Source organism: Squalius cephalus (genome assembly GCF_949319135.1).
Source record: "Squalius cephalus genome assembly, chromosome: 9".
In the NCBI taxonomy this organism is placed as follows: domain Eukaryota; kingdom Metazoa; phylum Chordata; class Actinopteri; order Cypriniformes; family Leuciscidae; genus Squalius; species Squalius cephalus.
Window position 1 is genome coordinate 19823225 of NC_137130.1, and position 23694 is coordinate 19846918.

General features: G+C 38.0%; 1 protein-coding gene across 1 annotated transcript in view; it reads right to left on the reverse strand.

Annotated features, from left to right (window-relative positions):
- Positions 1-4167: 4167 nt before the first annotated feature.
- gypc (glycophorin C (Gerbich blood group)) overlaps positions 4168-23694 on the reverse strand; it is a 31838-nt gene continuing 12311 nt past the window's right edge. Inside the window, exons 3-4 of the mRNA XM_079880681.1 lie at positions 8888-8923; positions 4168-4975 (exon numbers count right to left, since the gene is read on the reverse strand). Of these exons, the coding sequence (XP_079736807.1) occupies positions 4779-4975; positions 8888-8923 (233 nt within the window). The 3' untranslated portion in view covers positions 4168-4778. The remainder of the gene's footprint in view (positions 4976-8887; positions 8924-23694) is intronic.

Genomic DNA, 23694 nt, shown 5'->3' on the forward strand with positions numbered 1-23694 from the left:
TGTCACAGAGGAGTGTTCTGCTTCAAAAGTGAAAAACTGATGTGCTGATGGCTTCTTTCTGCTCATATTTGTTTCAGTTTTATTTTCACTTTTGTATTGTTTTGTTAACAAATCCATGTCTGATTTCAAGTCTGCTTGACTTCCTCACAACTGAAAAACATTCTGACATTCTGCTTAATTGCAATATAATTGCTATGTAAAACATACTATTCAAAAGTTTAAGTTCTATAAATATACTATTCAAATGTTTTAATGTGACTTTTGAGGAAGAAATGCACCCTTTTAAGTCACCATGAAATTTTGTTAGGGATACTGCAGTATTTACTATAAATGATTTATCTGTATACATCTTGAACCCTCTTAAACTTTAATCAAAATAACTTCCCCTCCTTCTTGCAGCGACATCTTTACTCATCTCAGATGACATGTTTACTGGCTTGAGGGCGGGACAACCTGTCACTCACATGAGATCACAGTAATAGCAAACCACAATGATCCAACAATCCAATCAATTCCCGATGGACAAAATCAAGTCTCGTCCTAGATTCTTTCTTGTTCGAGAAGCTGTTTCACTCGGACATACCTCACAATAGGGAAGAAAAGTCTATCGCTACGTCCGTTTCATGCCGACTTTAAAATACACATACACAGAGCATTGCTGCACTAACCTTAAGGCAGGTCTTACAGTTCACTTCAAAATGACCGCCAGGTGTTTTTTAAGCATATGGAGTGTCAGGTTTGCTGGATCACCTCTGGCTTTCTGTTGTGCTGTGAAATAGACAGTAAAAATAGCTAAAGGTTCTCCCAATCTCCTGTGGAAGCAGATTCTGAAAGGCCTGCACATGATGTGAACACCAATATTCTTCAGTTCATTTGATCATTCTTAGCAAAAATAGCAACAAAAAAAGTAACCCTTAACCTCAGGTCTTTTGTGACCTGGGACATCATATACCCTCCTCACTTATTATGTTTTTCAAGTTAGACATCAACCTTCTTATTATTCCTCAGTCAATTCATTATAAACATTAAAGAATTCTTAAAGAATGCCTGTTTTTCCATTAATTTTTTGTAAAAATGGTATAGGGTCGCTAATGACCCAACGTGTGCAGTATAAGTATATTTTTTCTGCACAACAATGATTGAATCTTTGATGAAATAAGTGCAATTCACCTTTATTCCACAAGGTGGCAATGTCTGATACACAATGATGAAGTGACGTTTCACTCTTAATTACCGCAGGCAGGAAACAAAAGAATAGGAAGTATCATCATCAAAACTTGAAATGGCTCAGCGATTTACTGCAGAGCAAGTACCGAATGCAGTCAAATATTAGTGTCACTTTCAGCGATCAAAATATTGATTTTAAAGATGTTGAAAATGATAGTTTTGAGAATATGTATGAGATCGTGAATATGAGCCAGATGCTGAATGTTACATGAGCTCTGATGAGGACAGTGAAGTAAAAAACATCTGCTTTTAATTTTTTTTTAATTTTTTTTTTTAAATATGCTTTATTTTATTCTTCTGTAATTGTTACTCTAGGAGAGTTTTATATTATCGTGACGGCTAGAGATCCATCCCTTATAGATCCGGGTCACTAAAGACCCGAATATGCAATAATGATTGACGAAACATTCATACATTTAAGGGTTAATGTGTGGTGCAACTGGCTAGATTTGAATGCATCCAAGGAAGGAAGGAAGGAAGGAAGGAAGGAAGGAAGGAAGGAAGGAAGGAAGGAAGGAAGAGGAAGGAAGGAAGGAAGGAAGGAAGGAAGGAAGGAAGGAAGGAAGGAAGGAATAAATAGCCTATTTTTTGAGAGCATATTTCATCTTTTTTTATCTTCACAGTTCATTTTTGTTAAGCTCTGGGAACACATTTGAAGTTTAAAGTATGATTTAAGTTTTCACGAACAGTTAAGAAATTATGAAGTGATGTGACTGTAGGAAACACGTTTATGTTGAAGCATTGTGGGAGGTGATAATTGTGTCCTCACGCACATCTCACTCCTGTTTGTGGATTGTTAATCATAGAGGTGTCAGTGTTGATTATCAAAATATAAGTGATGACAGGGATTCTAGCTATTACACAAAATTGTCCTTTCAGTTGTTAACTTCACTGTTAAAAAAAAAAAAAAAAAAAAAAAAACGCTGCAGAAACCTTTAGTGGTGAGGTGTCATTAATCAAGAGCGCTGGACGGAGGAAGAGGGGGGTGAGAAGGTGAGATGAGATTTGGTGCTCAGGGCTTATTTTCAGCCTCCATCCTTGAAGCAAAGAATTAATCAAAAGAAAAATATCTCTCACTCGTGTCGGATTCTCGCGGTGCCGCTCACCTCCAAAGTGTCTGGCATTTTCATTTTGTTGCATCAGCATCTGTACTGGCCTTTGAATAATGTGTACATTTTTTGGTAAAAATCTTCCAGAAGAGATCTCATTGAAAAATGATTTATCACGGTACACATCAACTGAAATCATATTTATAGTACTCCACGTCCCACTGCCATGCAAACTGTGTGCTGGAGATAACATTTCTGTTTCCCACGAGTGAATAACGCAACACCTGTACTAATTACTCCCCCATGTAGAGGAACTGAATCTATCAATGGCCCGAGGCCTGGCTGCTTGATCCAAAATAACTAAACTACACACAGCATGAGCTCACTTTACTACCAGTAGCTGTGAGCTTAAAGGAAATAGTGTACCCAAAAATGAAAATTCTGTCATCATTCCAAACAATTTTTTTCTAAACGTGTATGACTTAGTCTTCTCTATGGAACAAAAAAAGAGATGTTTAGCATTAGCAGAATGTCTGCTGCTCACTATTCACTACATTTATTGTGTAGAAAATGTATCTGCTATAAAAAAAAAAAAAGTCATACTCAAAGTTTTGAAAGATACAAAGAGGAGTAAAAAATTGATTTTACAAACTTTTCATTTGTGGGTGTAGTTTTTCTTTTCTTGTCATTTCTTTTTTTAGACCTGTCCTATCAAAATACTGATAAAATTGGGAAATTGAAAAAAAAAAAGCAACTAGCACAAGAAGCAATGTAGTTAATTTTATTTGTTACTGAAGAGTTGATATATGTAAATGAAAAAGTCAAGGCACCTGAAGCAGATATTTGTATCATTTATGTACTCCTCTGACTAACTCTACTGCTTCTAATTACAAGCAGCCTTTCATTAAAGGGACACTTCACCCATTTGCATTAAGCTTTGTATCGTTAGAAACCCAGACATATTTTTGAATGGTCGTGCAATATACCCTCATTTTCCCCTGAGAAGGGAGAAATACGGATTTCAGTGTTGCAGTTCCTGCTTATAATGATGTAAAAATCATAATTTTCGTCATTCTAAGCAGGAAGTCCCATATCTTTGTAGAGGGGTTGAGACTACAAACACTCGTTCCTCATTGTTCCAGGGGGTGGGACCCACTCACGCTACAGACCTATTACAGATCAGTGGGTGGGACTTCACTTGCAGAAACTAAAAGCAATATCCGCCATCTTGTTTGAAAGCTAAGCTAACAGGCGCTGTGGAGCCAGATGTGAAGTTACGACAATGGCGGAAGGTACTCAAATATGATTTGAAAGAAGAGGATTTCGAAAGTCTGATGCTCGAATCAGATGTTCGTGGCTACCTTTACGAGCCGCAATATAGCGAAGAGCAGCTGAGGCTTATGGAGGAACAGGGGGCGGCTGCTGCGGCTTCTGCAGCCGAGGCAGAAGACCTGCCTGTCACAGACGAGGAGCCCGGACTGGCTCCAGCTGGGGCAGACTGATGGTGCCTGTGCTCTCACTGTGCGCCTACGGACAGAGGAACAGAGAATTTCAACGGTGCCAATTTCTCCTGGACAGTTGTGTTGTGAACTGGATTAGTGGGAGTGGCTTGCGGAGCTGTGCAATGTGGTGCATTGTGGGAGTTGTTGTCTTCCATACAAATGCGCCCTAAAGTTACTTTCTGTCTTTCCTCAGTCAAGAAGGCACCAAATTCGAAATTTGTGTTACATTTCGACTACGTATATGACACACTTTCAATAAAGATTAATGTTCCCACGGGTGAAATGCTCCTTTAAATTAGTCTAACAATTAGATCTTATAAATTTTTCTTTTTTTCACAACCAGAAGAAAAAGTTATTTTCAGAATCATCACAGTAAAAACAGAAGCATGTAAATTTGTAACACCGTATTAATATGGATGACATTTTGCCCAATGGCTTTTCCTGAATGTTTTTTCCTATTGTCAACATAAATGTTCTCATATCCTGAACTTCTGACTAACAAGTCAATTTTTTAATATTATTAAAATAATTGCACTTAAAGGTGCAGTAAGCGATTTCTGAGAAACACTGTTGGCCCCTTATATGTGCCACGTACAGTATATAGATGTGAGAGACCAATTAATTTCACTTGTTTGAAAAGTGTTTTTGTTAATCCTACCAATTAAATGTCTTGAAATATTGCTTGCCATTCATATTCAAATCCTGTCTAAGATCAATGGCTTTCCTTTCCTTCACCTGAATACCATCACATTCTCCTAAACTGATATTTGTGCTGACAATCAGCTTCCAATAGGAGTACAGAATTTTTATCCATACTCAAATGTTACCTCTTTTATTCAGGAAGAAAATATATAAACAATGTCAGATATTGAAATATATAGGAATTTCATAATACTCTTCTTGTTTCTTTCTGTTTGCGGAGAGTTCTGTCAGCTCCTTCACTGCTCTAGCAAACAGCATTAAGGCATCATGTAAGCCGAGTTGGGCTATCTATTGTGCCTCATATGAAATACTCTTTCTTGCTCTCATCCATGGCGTCCTGCAAGGCTGGGTCTCTACGAAGAGCGGAGTCTGCTGTCTCGGAAAACTCTGTGCCCTTGGCCTCATTGGTATGATATGTGCCCTTGTGTTTGTACATGTATCGCAGAATGACGCCCAGGAGGAGGAGCAGGACCAGAACCACCACAGCAATGGCAGCTAGAAGTGAGAGAGAGAGAGAGAGAGAGAGAGAGAGAGAGAGAGAGAGAGAGAGAGAGAGAGAGAGAGAGAGAGAGAGAGGGGGGGGGAGGTGATGGTGGTGGTTATATTTGAAGATAACCTGTGGGCAGCAGCTATAAGGTGCGACTGAACTAAGAACAATTTAGTCTGTTTATTTCAGGATGTTCACTGAAGTATACTGGCTCAAGGACCAGAAAGGTAGTAAAGACATTGTTAAAATAGTCCATGTGACTGTTGCTGTTGCTGTTCGCTGTTCACGTGGCCACCGTGACGCATGAGTGTGATGCTGACGCAAGAGCCAGCCAATACTGAGCCGGCGTTCAAGCGCTGCATTGTTTACAACGTCAACAGCGTCAGAGACTGACACTGTTTTTTTTTTTTTTTACCTTTTCACATGTAAGTTTAAAGGGAAATGTTGGCGTTATTTTGTCACTTATTGGGAGCAGTATGCTAGCTGGGGCCGTTTACCTCCAGTCTTTGTGCTAAGCTAGGCTAGCGGTGGGTGCCTCAGACAGAGTTACAGCACGCACGGAGATGAGAAGGGTATGTATGGACTTATCTAACTCTGGGGGATACAGTGAATAAGCTAAAGTCCCCAAAAGTCGGCGTGTTCTTTTAAAATATTCTAACTGACCCCCCACCATTATTTAGAACCTGTCACTTTATTGTTTCCATGGTGACGCATCATTGCTTGTCACGTGACACACCGCAACCACAACAGCGCTGAATGATGATGATCTGCTTTTATGTCATTTTTCCTTTTTTATTCAAAATATTCACAAATCATTAGCTATAGCATGAAATATCTGACATTCCGATTGTCAAATATGTGCAAGTGGATGTATTTTGTTGTTTAAACACCTTTATAACAATCACGTTAGTTGAGCTGTATGCGCGATGGGCGCAGTCATGTTAGTTTGTGCCATAGTTCAGAGAATCGGATCTGTTTGATTTACAACATGTCAGTTCATCCATTTTTCACAAAATACATGAAAGTAAGTGGCCGGTGAACTGGGAAAAAAATAGGGTAAACTTTAAAGCTACTTACACAGTGTATATCTGATATAAATAAAACGTGTCGTCTAACTATAATGGAAAGGATTATTATTGCCGCTTCCATTGACATCAGTGTATTTTACAAACTCAAATGCATTGTTTTGCTAGTACTTATGCGATTTTAAATGTCTGAAACCTAAAATAAACATTATGTGGTTGAAAACACTGAATAGCTGTGATATATGACAAGCGCTGAGCACGTCTGTCTCTGGCTCATCGCCAGCCAACGCACGAAAGTACGTTTAAATTTAGCAGTTGATCACGTGATGCACTGACTGTTCTAATCACAACACCAGTGTGATTGTACTTCCCAGGGACCAGCCAAGACTGATCATACCGGTATGATCGTATGTGCGAAAGGGTTAAATATATATTTTTTGCGCACAAAAAGTATTCTCGTCACTTCATAACATTTAAGGTTGAACCACTGTAGTCACATGGACTATAGAGGGTTTTCACTAGACGTCATCAATCCGGAAGTCGCCCATTTTGGAGGCACTGAACGTAAACAATGCCACTGAACTGAATGGACTCGCAAATTTTCTGATTATTGCTGCTGAAAATGGTTGAGTTTTGGACTGTACTAATCGGTCGCACCGGGAAAAAACATTTCGAGTGACAGAAGTTAAAGAGAAGAGTGCAAAAAACTGATGAAAGAATGCATTTGTGGTTGAGAGAGGCACAGCATCAGCCACATGGGTAAATGAAGCGTTGACTATGGCTAAAATGTTGACGTAGTTAACTATGGCTACATTCACACTGTCAGTCCAAATCCGATTATCTTTGTATCCGATTGGAATGTGATTTAAAATTATGTCCACACTGTGTATCGCAACTGTTCAGATCCGATTTGTGTGTCCATGCAGCTCTTTGGCAATATGGCAATGACGTTGCGTTGTTGGAGGGGTTTGCATTTGCAATAGAGATGTTGTCTTATTTAAAATTTTACAACATGGAAATGTGTAGCCGCCGCGCTGGACTACTGCGTCTTGAGCATTAGTCTTGAGCCTGCTGCAGAACTGTAGGAGGCTGGTATGCTTTTTTCCGCGCTCTTATCTGCCCCGGTTTCAAAAATAATAATTTTCTGCTCATCCGGCACTTTGCAACAAAACAGCCTTGTTTCGGCAGCGACTTTCAGCATGTTCCCTATAACAACTGACGTTTACATTTTACGTGGCATGAGAAAGTAACAAACCACGCAAAATCCGATCAGAGCATTCAGACTGAAGCGGATTTCCTGATATGTGATTTGAATAGGATTTCAAACCACATATGGATGTAGCTTGAAACGGATTTCATGTGCTTTTTTGGACTGACAATCTGAATAGAAGGAAGAATTGCAGTAAGGGCTAGAGAAGCTAGCTCGTTCGGATCTTTACCACATATTAACTTAAGTTTGGCTAAATTTCGCGCTCTTTCCTGCTAAGTTCTTCTCTATATGATTTTGCAGCTTCCATGTGTTTTTTCCGTGGTTTCTTAGTGTGACAGTGTGTTCAGTAGTACATAAATTGTGCAATCTATGCTGTTGTTTACATCCGAGTGCCTCCATAATGGCCGCGCATCCGGGTTACCGCCCAGAACGTTGGTGAAAACCCTCTATTTTAACGATGTCTTCACTACCTTTCTGTTCCTTGAAAGTGGTAATAACGTTGCAGTCTATGGGGGATCAGAAAGCTCTCGGATTTCATCAAAAAGATCTTAATTTGAGTTCCGAAGATGAACGAAGGTCTTACGGGTTTGCAACAACATGAGGGTGAGTAATTAATGACATAATTTTCATTTATGGGTGAACTATCCCTTTAATGTTACACAAGAAAGATGTTAGAAAATTAAGATTATTTTTTTGTGGTACTAGTCAACATTATGTCACAAATACTGTTGCTTGAGCTTAACTTACTGAACCCAGAACATTTTTCTGATTCAGTAGCTGCCGACTGATACCAATATCTAAAGATCAATGTGGTTAATGGTCATAACAATGATGCTATATTACAATTTAATGATAGCAAATCAGATGTACACAATTACTTCTGTGGATGAGAACAAACCCACACACTGATTCATGTGTAAATGAGCTAAAGTGAGACCACTGTGGCACTGGTCTTTTCTTTTTTTTTTTTTTTTTGCTCAGCCAGATCTTCTGAGGCCAGGAAACATCTTGTGCACAAATTACCTCTCATTTGTAGAGAAATCATCCAAGCCTCTCTGACCATCATCAATGTGCTGTTCTCACAATGTTCTCATAACTGGCAAAAAGCATCTTTCTCCTCTGACACCCATGCATTCTGAATAAGTAATTTTTTTTGCAAGTAACACATTAATAATATTTCACTATGGCATACAGGAGATATTTTATCAGTGCCCAGTTTTGTTCTGAAGAGTTAATTAAAGCGTTAAATAGACTGGATATTCAGAAATGAAAATCGATGTTTTCCCCTGCCTGATGCTTTTCATATCACAGCTCAGAATAGTTGTTAGAAAAATGTTTTGGATTGTGCGTGTTCCTGCTGTGCCACCTATCACATCATTTTTCTGTGCCTTCAAAGTAATTAGTCACATGACATCTACAGCTCAGGTGATTGGCTCAAAACAATTGTGCCCAGAACTAAAAATACCCATAAGCCTACGTAGACATAGGAACCAATGGCACCAATAGTCGAGGATACTTTTGGGAAACGTAGCCCTGACTTTTTAAAATTACATCAACAAAATAATTTGTAAGGGTCAGATCAGGTAGAAATAGTGACTAAAGGCAAAAGCTGCACATTTTTAAAGTGTATGTGAGTTGAGGGCATATTGGATATTTGTACGTTTGTGAGCTGTTACAACACTTACCTCCAACTATAGCTTCAAAGTATGGTCCTGATCGCTCTAAAGACAAAAAGAGAAGAATATTTAAAAAATGGTAATATATGACAAAACAGAATGGTCACAACACATAGGCTGTCCCTTGTCCATTTAAAATTTCAAAGTGGTTTCACTCATACATTTAGGTAGGAATTTCTAATAGAAGTAGATATCAAGTATTAAACAGAGTAAGGCAATAAAGTAGAATAAAGAAACTGTCCTTAAACATGCCAGTTCTAGTTCTGCTGCTGTTCTGCTGATTTTAAGTGTAAATGTCTTTACATGTCATTAAAGTTTAGTGTTCTGTTTGATCTTTTCTCAGTGGCTAGAGTCCTGAAACATTTTCAAGATGAATGCTTTTTAGGAGTGCTGCAGTGCAGCCATGTACTGTATCTCTACAACGCCTCACTGATCCCTCGCAAAACACGTACTGTTGACTTTCTTCCTGTGTTGTAATAACACACGTGAATCTTTCATGATGCTTTGTTTTTATAGACAGCTGTCTCCCCCGCTGTATTGAAGCGAGACTCATTCTCTCCATCACCATGGGGACAAAAAGCTCGTTAAAGAAAGTGACTGAAGATAATCATGAATTATTGCAAAGGCAACATCTGCTGCCTTGACTTGACTTTCACAGAAGGACAGGCAAATCAAAGATGTTGCTTTCAAAATGGAGATGGATCTAGTGAGACCCCCAAACTATTTTTCAACAGAAAGGATAATGCAGGTTTGACCAAGCAGATGCCCCCAAAACATGAACAATTAAGCTCCCTCATTAGTGTCTAATAACCTGTTACATTGTGATTAAAAGCTCATTGTGATTTTGGTGTTTACAGTGAGACTATATTTGGAGTAATTAAGGAGACATAGAACATTCACATTTGGGTAATGTGAAGGGCATGAAGGTGTGTTTGAAGGTATAATATCCCCTCATGTGATCTTTAATGTCTCCTTATGACTTTAGTAATTAGTTGTCCTTTAGAAAGGTTGGAGTAATATAAAAAAAGAAAAATTAAATAAAAATGACAAGCTCACAGAGGCTCTGAGCCATGCAGTGGATTATTTATAAATCAATCAAGTGCTTCCAGCTCTACCAAACCACATGTCAGAAAAACGAAGACTCTGGATGAAATAGAGTTGGTCTTTGTTTCACAAAGTACCACAAATTTTTCCTGGGAATCGTCGTCATTTTAACACCCAGATGTGTGACCTCAAAACTGTCCTTAGCTTCCTCTAAGCAAAGTTAAGTCAGTGAAGTCATAACTAGTGACATTCAACATAGTAAAAAATTGTTTTTTCTTTTCTGGAAAATGGACCCCAGAACATATTGATAGGTCTGTTTATTTAAACTGTATAGTGCTTTCTGAGGCTCTGTGTACCTCCTATAGTAAATGATAAACTAACTACTGAGAAGAGAAACAAAGGTCATGCTATTTTGAAATTAAAGACAAACACCCTTTCAGTACAATTACTAAATTGTACATCTAATAAACCACCAAGATTGAACCAAGACCCCGGCCCTACATTTTTTTTTTTTCGTTTTTCAATAATCCGTTTCATTCAGATCTGTCACTACTTCAGTTACATCCCAACCTCAAAAGTGCATTCCTTATTGTTCCTCATTAAAAAGATTTACAAATAAACGTAACAGTAGTGTAATAATGTTTGTAACTGGTGAATGTTAAACATAACTTTAATAATAAAATAAACATAAAGATCAAAATGAAAGTAAACTAAAATAAAGCACCAACATAAAGTCCAGGCCTGGTCCTCTCTCATCCTTCACTGTCGTCACTGCTCCTTTTATGCTTACGGAGCTCCTCCTTGTGCTTCGAGACTGGTATATGGTTTATTAGCACTCATACCACTGGCCTCACTCCGTTCCCACAGCTCTCTGCCCCGCCCTGCTTGCCACAAGTAGTATTTTTAAAAATCTGTTTAAAACCATGTACACTAAGATGAGATTGAGACTACAGTTGTATAAGTAAACTAATAAAAGCTGTTTTTGTCTTAGGCCTCGTTTACACTGCAGGTCTTGATGCCCAATTCTGATTTGTTACCTTTATCCGATTTTTTTGACCGTCCGTTTACACGTTCTTTCAACTGCGACCCATATCCTATTCATGTGTTTACACTTGCCATACTATCTGAAACATTGCGCATGCTTAAAGGGTTAAATGATCTTGCACAGATGGACGAACGCGAAATATGATTGATGCTCTGCGATATGCAAAGTTCGCCAAACATCACCATGATTATGAGGTGAAGGACGACGAAAAGTGCCATCATTGCAGCCTGCGCATGATTCAGTTGTTGTGTGCGAGAGAGATCTCAGGACTGGTGGGAGCATATTGTGGCGGGCTTTAAGAGAAGTGGGTCCGAAATTTTAGGATGAGCAAGCCAACCTTTGATATGTTGTGTCAGCATTTGTTCACACTCTCCTACGACGTCACGTTTCGTCGGGCCATCCGTCCCTTTGCAGAAGAGCGTCGGCGTCATTAAACCGCGGAGACGTTGCCTAATGCCTCAGAAAATCCGATCTGCCTGTTTACATGACAGTCGCATTGGCACATATCGGATTTATTTCCACATATGAATGAGGCCTGAAACCGATCTGGAAATATCCGAATGCATGCGTTTTTAGTAATCCCCCTGTTAGTGTAGGCCGCCCTACACTTTCCTCGCAGAATAAATTAATAATGGCTGACTGCAAATTTCTACAATGGCACTGGTAACCGAACCTTTTCTTTTGTAATGCTACATCCACACCAGTAGGTGTCAATAAAGCCCAAGACAACTCTGATTTCAACCAGCAATAAACAAAAAATTAGTTCACCTTTAAAGTTGGCATGAAAGGGAAGTTATAATACGTCTTTTCTTACTTATTGTGATGTATATGTTCAAGTAAAAGTGCTCCTGGAATGAGAAAAAATCTAAATTAGGACGGGACTTGATTTCGTACTCTGAAATTGATTGGATTGTAGGAAGTTGGATGTTGAGAACTAAATGGACATCTAAATGCCAGTTTTCAGTCATTTGTGGGAGATATTTAGAGAACAGATGTTGCTTATATAAATTGTCTCTGTTTGAGGGGGAGGAGAGGTTCATGTTTTTGATTAAAGATTATGAGGGCATTTGAATAAAAAAAAAAGTTAAATAATAAATTATTAATAATAAACACTGCAACATTCTTTAAAAAAAAAGAAAAAGAAAAAAAGAATTGTCCATTTAGATTTAATGGTGACTTGAAGAATGCTAAATGTCCTATGGTTTTAGCTAGGGAAGTTGGAAAAGTTTGATTATTCAAAAGGGTTATGAAGGACACAGTTGTTTTTATGTCTCACAGGTCATATTTTTGTTTCCATTCAGTGAACAGAGAGGCAAACTGTTGAAATCTATTTAGGACTTGAAGCTGAAGTGTGGAATTTCTGCACCACTACCTTCACCGAACCAAATTGCAAAAATAATGATCGGTTTCAAATAGAAAATTTTGCTACAAACTCACCACTGACTGAGCCAAAGCTGCTACGTTGGATGCTGAAACAAATAGAGTGATGTTTTGACAACACCACAAAACAGAAATACTACACATATTGGGAACATCAACCAACAAATGGCTTACTCTGCTTTAAATTGGGATGGTAGAATGTATTTTAATTACACTCTTCACCTTTAAATGGAGTGTACACAGTAATGTGTGGGATGGGGAGTTTTGAAATTTTCAGGCTAATATATACTTATCTTCTCATTCTACAGCAGAAATACTTGGTATAGTGGATGTTAAGCAAGTTATAAAAGATCTTTCTAAGTCACACTCAGCGTAGAGCCATAACACCCCAGGACGGATTAAATCTCTGCTAAATTTGCCATGCAAACACGAGGGAGCCTGTCTCGCCTGGAGGCGTCCCCTTGTTAGCCTCGTTAGTGAAATCCGCCAGCCGCTGTGACATGGAGGAGGACATCTGTGCTGCGTGGCCAGATCTGAAGAACAGCTTCTTTTTTTTCACAGCCAGCCATGAAACCCGATGGGTTGGACCTGAAAGATGATGAGGGCCACAGGCATTCCACCCTCTCTCTCACTTCTGCCACACAGACCCAGGGCAGAGCAGACCCAGCAGCGAGACATTTGCTTTCATCACCTTCCCAGAAGTGGAGCTAATCTTGCCCAAAGCCGGCTTTTGAAGCGCACTGGTAATTGTCTCCCGATAGGATGGGCAGAAAAACCAGGAGCCAGAATGAATTCCAGTCCCTTCAGTTCTTGGGTGGGAAACGCATTAAGCTGATAATTTTCCAGCTTGAATTAATGCAAATTTTTCATTGTTGCTATGCCCAGTGCCCAAACTGGAGAACTACCAAAGCAATGGCATTTAGCTCTGATCGGAACATTTTATTCATGGGGACAACCAATGATCTGGCTCTCATCCGTTAGCCTCAAACACATTGGATAACTAGGTAAGCCATCCTAAACAGTCTACTTTTAAGGTCTACTTTTGGTCATATTAGGTGCACATAAGGCACACAATTTTGTGTGCAAAAGCAGGTCCGTTGTCTAATACCAATAGTGTAAAGATATGTAAAACACTGCTCACACAAAAGTCACTTATAAACGAAGCAGCATGACTGGATTTCTCCTGTGACATTTCGCTGAACAACTTTAAATGTGACTTCATCAGATCTTGAAGTCATTACACTGAAAAAAATGATTCATTGACTAGTTGAATTTACTAAAAAAAATTATCATAAGTGGTTTCACACAATTGGTTTTAGCTACATTTAAACAAATGCATTACGTTGAACTAAGTTCAGCTTAATGCATTTGTTTAAATGTAGCTAAAATCAATTGTGTGAAACCACTTACGATAATTTTTTTTAGTAAATTCAATGATTTCAGTAAATTCATTGAATTTACTAAATGTTTTTATCGTAAGTGGTTCCACACAATTGATTTTAGCTACATTTAAACAAATGCATTACGTTGAACTTAGTTCAACGTAATGCATTTGTTTAAATGTAGCTAAAATGAATTATGTGGAACCAATTAACATAATTTTTTTTAGTAAATTCAACTAAGTCAATGAATCATTTTTTTCAGTGTAGATATTTGCCTACCATAAGACAGAAGACACCTCAACTACTGTTTCCTTTCCTAATTTGCATGCAGAACTTTGCATGCTGAATTGGTTGATTCTTCCGCTCCCTTTAATTCACTAAGGTAAAATGAACCACAAAAGGCCCATCACCTCCCTGGGCGTAGCTCTATAGTACATTGTCAAAACCGCAGGAACGGAGGTCTTTGTCTTATCTGTGAGGTGATGAAGTGTCAGGGCAGGCCTCCGTGTTTCATGTTTAGAATTAACAGCTCCTTCGATGTCTGTCAGGAAAGCACTCAACTGTGGCCAGCTGCCTGTGCCAAACTGAGAGTGAAAACAGCCACTAAACGCCTGACTAAACTCTCTGACTAAAGACACTACTTTCCTCTCACTCTTTGTACTATTTATCATCCTTTTAAAAGAGCAGCTTAAAAATGGACAGACACAGGTGCACTTGAAAACTAGAAATCCATCTCATTCAGGCAATCAGTCGTTCTAATGTCTTCTAATGCACAATTATTTGGCAATTATAAGTTGTATTTTTGAGGATTCATTTTATTATTGAATATCTACAGTGCTCTCAGTGAATCCAAAATATTAATAAACCTCAAACCTGAATATTTAAAAGTGAGGTTTTGGCTTTCTAATGAGAATATATATGTGTGCAGAATTATTGGGCAACTGTTAGTGTGCAGAGTTATTATGCAACTAAATGAAAAACGGAAATTTTCCCATCTCACTTGTTTATTTTCATCTGGTAAAGTGAGAATAATAAACAAAGTAACAAACAACTCAAAATTTACTCATAAGCATTAAGAATGTTGCAATAATGAAAATATGATCCTCAACATGACGGGATGTAGACTCCAAACTGTATTTTGGAGCTCTCCAACTCTCCAAACAGAGTTGTTTGGAGTATGACCACACTGTAAAACCTGATGAGTTAGTTCAACTCAAACCATTTGAGGAAACCGATTGCCTTAAATCATTTAAGTTTATAAACTCAAACAATTTAAGCATAAAAAAATATTTGATTTGTGTCCAAGTAACTCAATAACTTATTGTTAAGATAACTTGGATAAATAAAGTTAATAGTACTAATTCCATTCATTACACTGTAAACCCGAATAAGTTGGCAGAACTCAAAACATTTAAGGCAATCAATTGTTTAAATTCAAAGTTTAAGTAAGCAGAACTAGCAGATTTTTATTTACTTAAACATTTCAAGTTAAGAACAATTAAAATGTATGAGTACATTAATTCATACAATTAACTTAAAACTTTCATGTAATCTCAATGTGAACACTTTTATTAGTATAAACCAAGCGGGAAGGAAGTCGACCGGAAGATGAAGTCGGCCGGGTGCCGACATCTTGTAGCGGAACTTCACTTGCGTTAGCATCCCATTGACTCCCATTCATTTTGGCGTCACTTTGACAGCGAATAACTTTACATCTGAGGCGTTTAAAGACTCCATTGGTCCATTATTTATTTCTAAAGATACACGACAATGTATAAAATGCTCCATTACCTTGTAGCTTATGTTATGGCCCTGTAGAAGCAGTTTTAGTAAAAGTAGGCTAACGATTGCGTCATACCCACGCGACTCTCTGTCGCACACTAGAGAGATTACCGTATGGACAGGAGGAGAAGCTCGCGGGCAATCGGGAGGACGTCGAGGCAAAATGACAATATAATTAATCAGAATACCTAGCAAAAGTTGCTCCTGCTCCAAGCTCATGGACAGCTCCTACTCACACTCTCCATCTCTGCAAGTTTCGGAAGGGAATGATTCAGATTTCTCTTGGCACAGCTACTAGAAGACAGACGGGTTGCTCACGTGGTCCGTGTAACGCTTTGCTCGGTTTGAGTCTGCACGTCAGGAAAGGAAGTGCTAAGAAATCGCTGAAAATGGGCTTCACTTGTCTCAATTGAGTTCCAATGGGGTCGCTGTGTCCATTTCTTTTACTGTCTATGGTATAAACTTAGTTAGCTTTAAAAAGCTAATCTGCTAACATACTAATTTGCTAACATATTAGCAATAGTATGTTATACAGAAGCACTTGCTGTATGAGCGCAACAATATAAAGGGATTATTTGCTCTCAAATCAAGCTGCATGCACCACTTGTCACCATGATGGTAACTAAAGCCAACATTAACAGAAATTCTTCTAAATTAGCATAACAAAACATTAATCACTACTAAATCTCACACTTAACATTAATCTTACACACACACAAAAAAAAAACACATTATATTTCACTTAATTTTAGCATTTACTCTCCCTTTCGAGTGCCATCGGCAAAGCATGCAGTGAAATAGACATCCCAGCCGTTTCAGTTAAACTTAAGTTCCTCTAAATTAAAATAAATAATTTCATAAAACTCAAAACAATGAAACAGTTCAGTTTACTTAAAATATATCAGTTCTGTGAACTTGAAAGAAAAAGAAAGTGCTAAATACTCATAAAAGTTAATTTGACTGAACTAATTTGTTTAATTTAAGTTTGTCCTACTCAAACCAATTAATTATTTTGAGCGTTAGGGTTTACAGTGCTATTGCAAAAAAAGTATCGGAAAATTTCAGGGAATGCCATTTTTAAAGTCATGGAATATCACTCTGATAACAAGGATATAACTATAGCTATACAAAGTACTGTCAAATTTGCACTTTCATTCCATACATTCAGAGTTTCATTACATATATTCACACTTTAATTATATATATTAAGTTTCATTCTATATATTCAGTTTCATTACATATATTCACACTCGCATTCTATATATTCAAGTTTCATTCCATATATTCAAACTCTCATTCCATATATTCAAGTTTCATTCCATATACTCAAAAATTCATATTATAAATACAATAATTTCCTACAATATATATAATTTTGCTTTTGACACAGCTCCAATAATCAAGCAGGTTTTCTAACCTTAAAATTAGTGTTTGCAAGTGCAATATCAAATAACTATTGTTTTAAACAAAATAATTGCCAATGGTCAGACAAACAGGCAGTCCCAGTCAAAACCACTGGTTGAGCCAATGTTGCTTTGCTTGACTGGCAGGATGCAATGTTTTGTTATCATAAAGATAGTGTTTTCTGGGAAATCAACCTTGGTAGTAAAATTTAAGCCCAAATCCTGCTCTGTATCCTGAGCATTAAAAGCTAAGCAGCTTCGTCTTAAATAGCCCATTGCCAATGAGGACATTGACAATAGATGATAACCTGAGGGAGCTGCAGAGCAGCCTCAGCTTATAATGAACCTCTAACAAACCATGCAAACGCTCAGTCCTAGTTAATCAACATATTTTAATTAGATACATTTTTCAATGGTGCAGCAGTCACAGTGAGCAAGAATAAGGCCACCGCATAGTCGAAAGTTTATGTAGTATCCTGTAAAAATGCCTAATGGTTCTCACACTGTTTTACATATTTTCTGCTCCTCAGAGAAGGTAAGAATGATAATTCATTCCCACAGTCCTAAGGCAGGGGTGTTCAAGGGAGCCCAAAGGAAATGTTTGGAAGGATCATTTGGGTGTCTATGGAATTTTTTTTTTAAGTTTGAAGGTTTAAAGTACAACTGACCTGCTGTCTTCACAGGAATATATTTTTATGTTTTAAGCTCAGAATGACTTGTAGTAACCATTTATCAGACTTGGGATTGTAAAAAGGAAATATTGATCATAAAGTTATTTACTATGTCTGCAATGCACAGATCCACATCAAGAAAGGCCTCAAAACAGCCTTGAGTGAAAGCATGTTGTGAGCCCATCAATAAATCTCTCATTTACTGGTCAGGAGCTCTTCTCAGATTCTATACCACCTCTATACACTACCAAGGCGATTCAGACCTTTAAATCCTCCTCTTAAACAGGTTTTATGATAGTCATTTCTATCAGACTTGAGAGAACTAGCCACTGTATTTCTGCACTGTATTGCTGGTGATGTGATTGCTTTGCAAGATCATATAAGAAAATTGATTGAGGAGGCTTGTGTCAAGGCCAAAGGATGTTCATCAGCATTCCCAATGTGATGAAGAATCGTTCTATAGAACCAGAAACCAGAAACTGACTTGGTACTGTTTTGTACCTTTAAGGTGTGCTCACATTAGTTAAGTTTCATTGAAATTTCATTGGCAAAAAGGGTCCATTGTCTAATGTCAATAATGTAGTGATGTGTGAAGCAAAGATGACACAGAACTCGCTTTCAAACCAAGAAACGTTCTGTTAAATAATGCGACAAATTCGCATAAGCAACTTGAACCTGTTGTGAAATCTGCATGGGGAAATCTTTAGGCTTCACGCAAAACTCCTGATTGCATAGCTTCCAACTGAAATGACTGTAATTTTGGCAGCAAAAATTTCACAGAACAACAGTAAATGCGACTGAACCTTTATGCAGAAATATGCTTTAAACCAGGGTTCCTCAAACTCGGTCCTGGAGGGCCACTGTCCTGCAGAGTTTAGCTCCAACCCTGATCAAACACACCTAGCTGTGAGTTTCTAATGATCCTGAAGACATTTATTAGCTTGCTCAGGTGTGTTTGATCAGTGTTGGAGATAAACTCTGCAGGACAGCGGCCCTCCAGGACCGAGTTTGAGGAACCCTGCTTTAAACCATTGCTGGATAGTCAGTTAACATGTTAGAAACACACACACACACGCACGCACGCACGCACGCACACACGCACGCACCTAGCATCCTAAAACAAGATATAGCCTAGGCCTAAGCAAAAGAAGCAACATTTTATTAGAGTTAAGTTTTCAGACAATATATATTGAATTAAAATGTTCTCACCCTGTTGTAAGTCATATATCATAATCTAAACAAGGTTTATCCTAAAAAAAACAACAAGAAAAAGCATTACTGTGAGAATTTTTTGTTTTTGTTTTTGTAAACAATATCTTACATCTTTGCTTCTCAATTAATTTATCTTATTTAAAAAAATGTTTTTACATGTCATTTTTTCCCCTTACCGTTTATTCCAGGTAAATCTTGACATTTCTTTTATTAGCAAACAACCCAATGTAAATTAAGAGAAAAAAACTACTTAAAGCTACACTGTGTAACTTTTTTAGTTGATTCTTTGCAAAAAACACTTAGTTCTTTCAAAAATATATGTGCTCATTAATGTATATTTACTTCTTTCAAGTAATAAAGTATTCTCTTAAGTTTATAATCTGCCATTGAAAGTACATATGGGTGAGGGGTTCGAATGCCGGTCGCCATGTTGCCCCTCCATCTTGAAACTACATTAGCCAAAGAGGGACATACCTGTAAATTCAAGCTTCGCCTTTTGCGTTTTTCACTCAGTGACACCGTGACGAATGCGAGGGGGAGATTACTCGCGAGCTCGCGAGTGCCGGCAGATTTGAAAGATAGTGTGGTGTGTGTGTGTGTGTGTGTGCGTGCGTGCGTGTGTACTCACATTTGAAAGAGAGAATTAAAACGTCAACGCGACAGACAAATCAGCAAGACCATAGTCAATATTGGAGTAACTTTTCCCAGATGGAAAGAGCTCATGAGGAGACAAGATTTTAAAACGGACGCCGAGGTTGCCTGCTTTCTTCTCGACAGGTAATTCAGCCTGTTGTAATTCATTTGTGTAAATTCTAAGTTTTATAGTTGCTTGTCTAACCATAGCATGGTTGTGCATAACGCCAGAACGACCTCTAGTATTACTTCATCCTCGCGTCAATGGTGAAAAAGTATTGTTTACCTTGTAACATAAATCTGTGCTGCGACGGATCACAGGTAATGAATAGTTTTAAAGGCGCAATTTTTTAAGCTATATATAAAAAAAGGACACTGTAAATTTTAGTTATTTTTAATTGCTTTTACTTTGTACACATTGTAACGTTAGCCTAATCTGATTATGCTAGGATAGCCGATTCCAAGGGTGACGTTTACCTCCTGACATCTGTCCTGTAGTTTTATTCATTTTAGACGTATTGTTTATTATTGTCATGGACGAAGTGATAACTGGAAGCCATGTTAATCTTGGAATAATACGGCCACCGTAGGAGTTAAAACGCCCTCGGAATTGAGAGGAACAGAAACTAATATTCACTGGGTAGTCATATACAATTTCACCGCTAGATGGGGGTAAAAATCACACAGTGTAGCTTTAACTATTTAAACTATTAACAAAATTTAAAACAAACTATTTAAAGTACTTCAGTTATTTAGTAATTTTAAACCTGATGGCCATGTATATTACTTGAATAATTACATTTTTGGTTAGAAGTGAGTTATTCATTGAGTCGGTACGGTAGGCCAGAGCTGAACTCTTGGTAGACTAGCATAAGGAGGTTAATCACATCAAGCTATTGCATCAATTTACATCATGCAACACACATGCAACTCACTGAGCAGAGAAAGGGCAGACACCAGGACAGCACAGGTGCAAGCATATATTACACACTGGTCATTATAGCTGTAAATTCATAACCATACTGGGCTGAGATGGCGGAGACAGAATGAGGAAACCACATGCTAGTCTCTCTCAATTCCTAAAAGAAAAATGAGACAGGGAAGGAAACAGGAGTAATGGATGTGACTAATGGAGTGATATTTTAGCATGTCTTGGAGGAGGAGGGAGGGTGGGAAACGTGCTGAAAGCTTGTGCTGTTACAATGAATAGAGGAGAGAGGAACAGCTTTCTGTTATTGAGCTTGGCAGTCTCATAAGGGAATGGAGGCTATAGAAAATTTTATCCTGCCTCACCTCAACACAGCTCTACTGACATTCTCATCTCTGTTGAGGATTATGTAACAGCAAACGGTATTACACAAATAAATATCACATTGATATTTTTGAACCTCTAACCCCACACCTAACCACTAAACACAACAATATCTTATATTTTATAACCAGTTCACACCAAGAACGTTAACTATAACGAGAACTATATTATCATCCATTCCAAACCAATGGACGATAACTCGTAACTTTGTTTATTACAGTTTTTCTCGATTGCTTAAACACTATAACCAGGCTTTTGATCTAAAATTTCAAAACCATAATGCCATTTATCAAAAAGCACACCCATTTCACTAAACTATAAACACTATTCCCTGTTTTGACACATGAGTCAGATTTGTTGAACTGTCACTGCAAAACTCTACACACAAATCCCTTCATTTCTCATTGCCTAGACCATGTTGTCATTTAGAAAGCACTAGTATTCAATATTGTTCACTCAAGTCAGCACAGCTTCAGCTCAGTTAGCACACAATTGCCCAAGTGGAAACACTAAGAGTCAAAATTCAACACATATCAATCAGATCCTTCAATAGATAGATAAAAGGGCCCAAATCAGTTTATTGAGTTTTGGAACAATGGATCCAGAAAGACATGAAGGAAGAGATGGAGGAGGGATAAGGAGGAGGACGAAGGGCAAGGGCAAGAAGACAAGCAGTCTCAGATGAAATTCAAGCCACTCTAGTTGCCCATGTCTTTATCAATGGTATGACTATGAGGGAGGCTGGGCTACGAGTAAGGCCAAATTTGAGTCGTTTACTGTCGCCTCGAGAACCTTCAGGGAGGTGTGGTGGCAAACAAAATTCTATCACTGAATAAAAGACAAACATTTCCAATAGTCTTTGATGAGGTGTATTTTTTTGCAAGAAAAGGCCAACAGTCGTACAGTCACACAGAGTGGCTGCAGAGTGTGACAGTGAAGTGAGGGCATCCTTTCTCCTTTATAGTCTTGACTCGCAGAATGTTATCTTTCTAGGCTGGTATTTCAACCATATGTGGAACATTCTTAGATGTGTTTCTTCATATTGTCTCCTTGAGTGGAGGCCCTCCTGTCACCTACCAACACTCTTTACCATTCCAATACAATTCCATATTAGAATATGGTTTGTCTGTGCTCTTTTACTGTCATATGATGGTCACACACATCTTACTGTAAGTAAATATAACACATTTTTTTAGAGGAGAAAAAAAAAAAAAAGTAAACCAGGGAAAAAATGTTTGTTTTGTTTTGTTTTGTTGTGTGTGTGTTGTGTGTGTGATTGCTTTAAGCAATCGAGAAAAACTGTATTAACACACACCAGTTATGTTGTCTGCCACTTTAGATGCTCGAGCTCTTTAAAGTCATGTAATTCTGATTGGCTCATAATGAGTGAAAAAATCAATGGTTGTCAATGATTTTATCATTCATCAGCTGGAAAATTAGTTCTTAAAGTGATTCCAGCAATACAGTTCCTCTGTGTTGTTATCAGTATAGTTATAGTGTGGACTTACCTATTCTTATAGAATTAGAATGATTATTAAAACTTTATAGTTATAGTTATTATCACCCTTGGTGTGAATTGGCTTCAGTAAAGTTTGGCATCTGTAAGATTTTTGAAAGTTTTCATCATACTCCAGTCTTCAGTGTCACATGATCCTTCAGAAATCATTCTAATATGCTGATTTGCTTATTTCAACAGTACTGCTTAATATTTTTGTGGAAACTGTGACACATTTTTTCAGAATAAAATAAACAGCATTTATGAAGAAAAGTTGTGTACTATTAAAAATGTTTTACTGTCATTTTGATCCGTTTAATGCATCCTAGAATAAAATTTCTTGCTGACCCCAAACTTTTGAACGCTAGTGTACCTCAACTAATTGGCTGAGGTCAAAAGAAAAGGCCACAATGAGTGAAAGAATACCTCAGAATTTAAAAAATGTAATAGAATTTATTGTAGGAACAGCAACAGTGTTAACATACTGTGCTAATCCACCCACAACCATTTGAATTTGGTGTTTATTGGTGCACTAGTTTATGAAAGATTGTTGGATTGAAAGAGGATCCACCCCAACAGCTGTGCAACTTAAAACACGAGCAGCTTGCTCTTCCACACCATTCCATAGCCACACATCTCTCTTTACTTCTCTAACACCCTCGCTTCCTCTCCAAAATCTCTGAAAGACCTTGTCTGTAAGTGGCCAATAACAGTAATTTACATCATACATTGACAGCTATAGATTTGAAATGGCAGTGTTTTATTTTTCTATTCTGGTCATAACAGGTCAGTTGGGTTTGTCAGCATCTAGAAACGTTTGACTCTTTAGACCCTTACGTAAGCTGGTGTGAACTGCCCTTGAGAAACCGTACGCACATCAGAGCGAATCCAACATATTCCTTTGAGCGGCGACACAATGAATCCGAATGGCCTCTGCTGCCTAGATGGCTTCATTCATCATCTGGATATGTCTCACAATGCCATGTGCCATAATCAAAGCTGCATAATTATTATTATGATATTCATTTCTATAGACGGCACTTGCCCTTAAGAAGGTCAGTCTATCATCTTTGGGACCAGGACATCTAATCTTTGCGAGCTGCGAAAGTATGAGAAATAGATTGAGAATCGCAGAAAAATATGTAAGAGAAGGAAATTGCAAATGACCCCCAGGTCACTCGGCCACAGATACAGTTATTCAGTGGCCCAGAAATCAGATTGTGGTGCTGAGGGGGAGGACAAATCAAATTGAGAAAGAGGACCGGAGGCGACACAGTGCACGTCTATGAAGATAAGAGGAATGTGGAAATATCCACAGGGACCTAAACCTGCGTGTACAGAAAGGGTTTTAAAGTTTTCAGACTTTCCATTGCGAGTTTATAAGTATACAGACATGACATTAAACATACATTGCAGGTAAAGGATTAGCCCTGTTTCACACAGCAAGCATCCGCAGC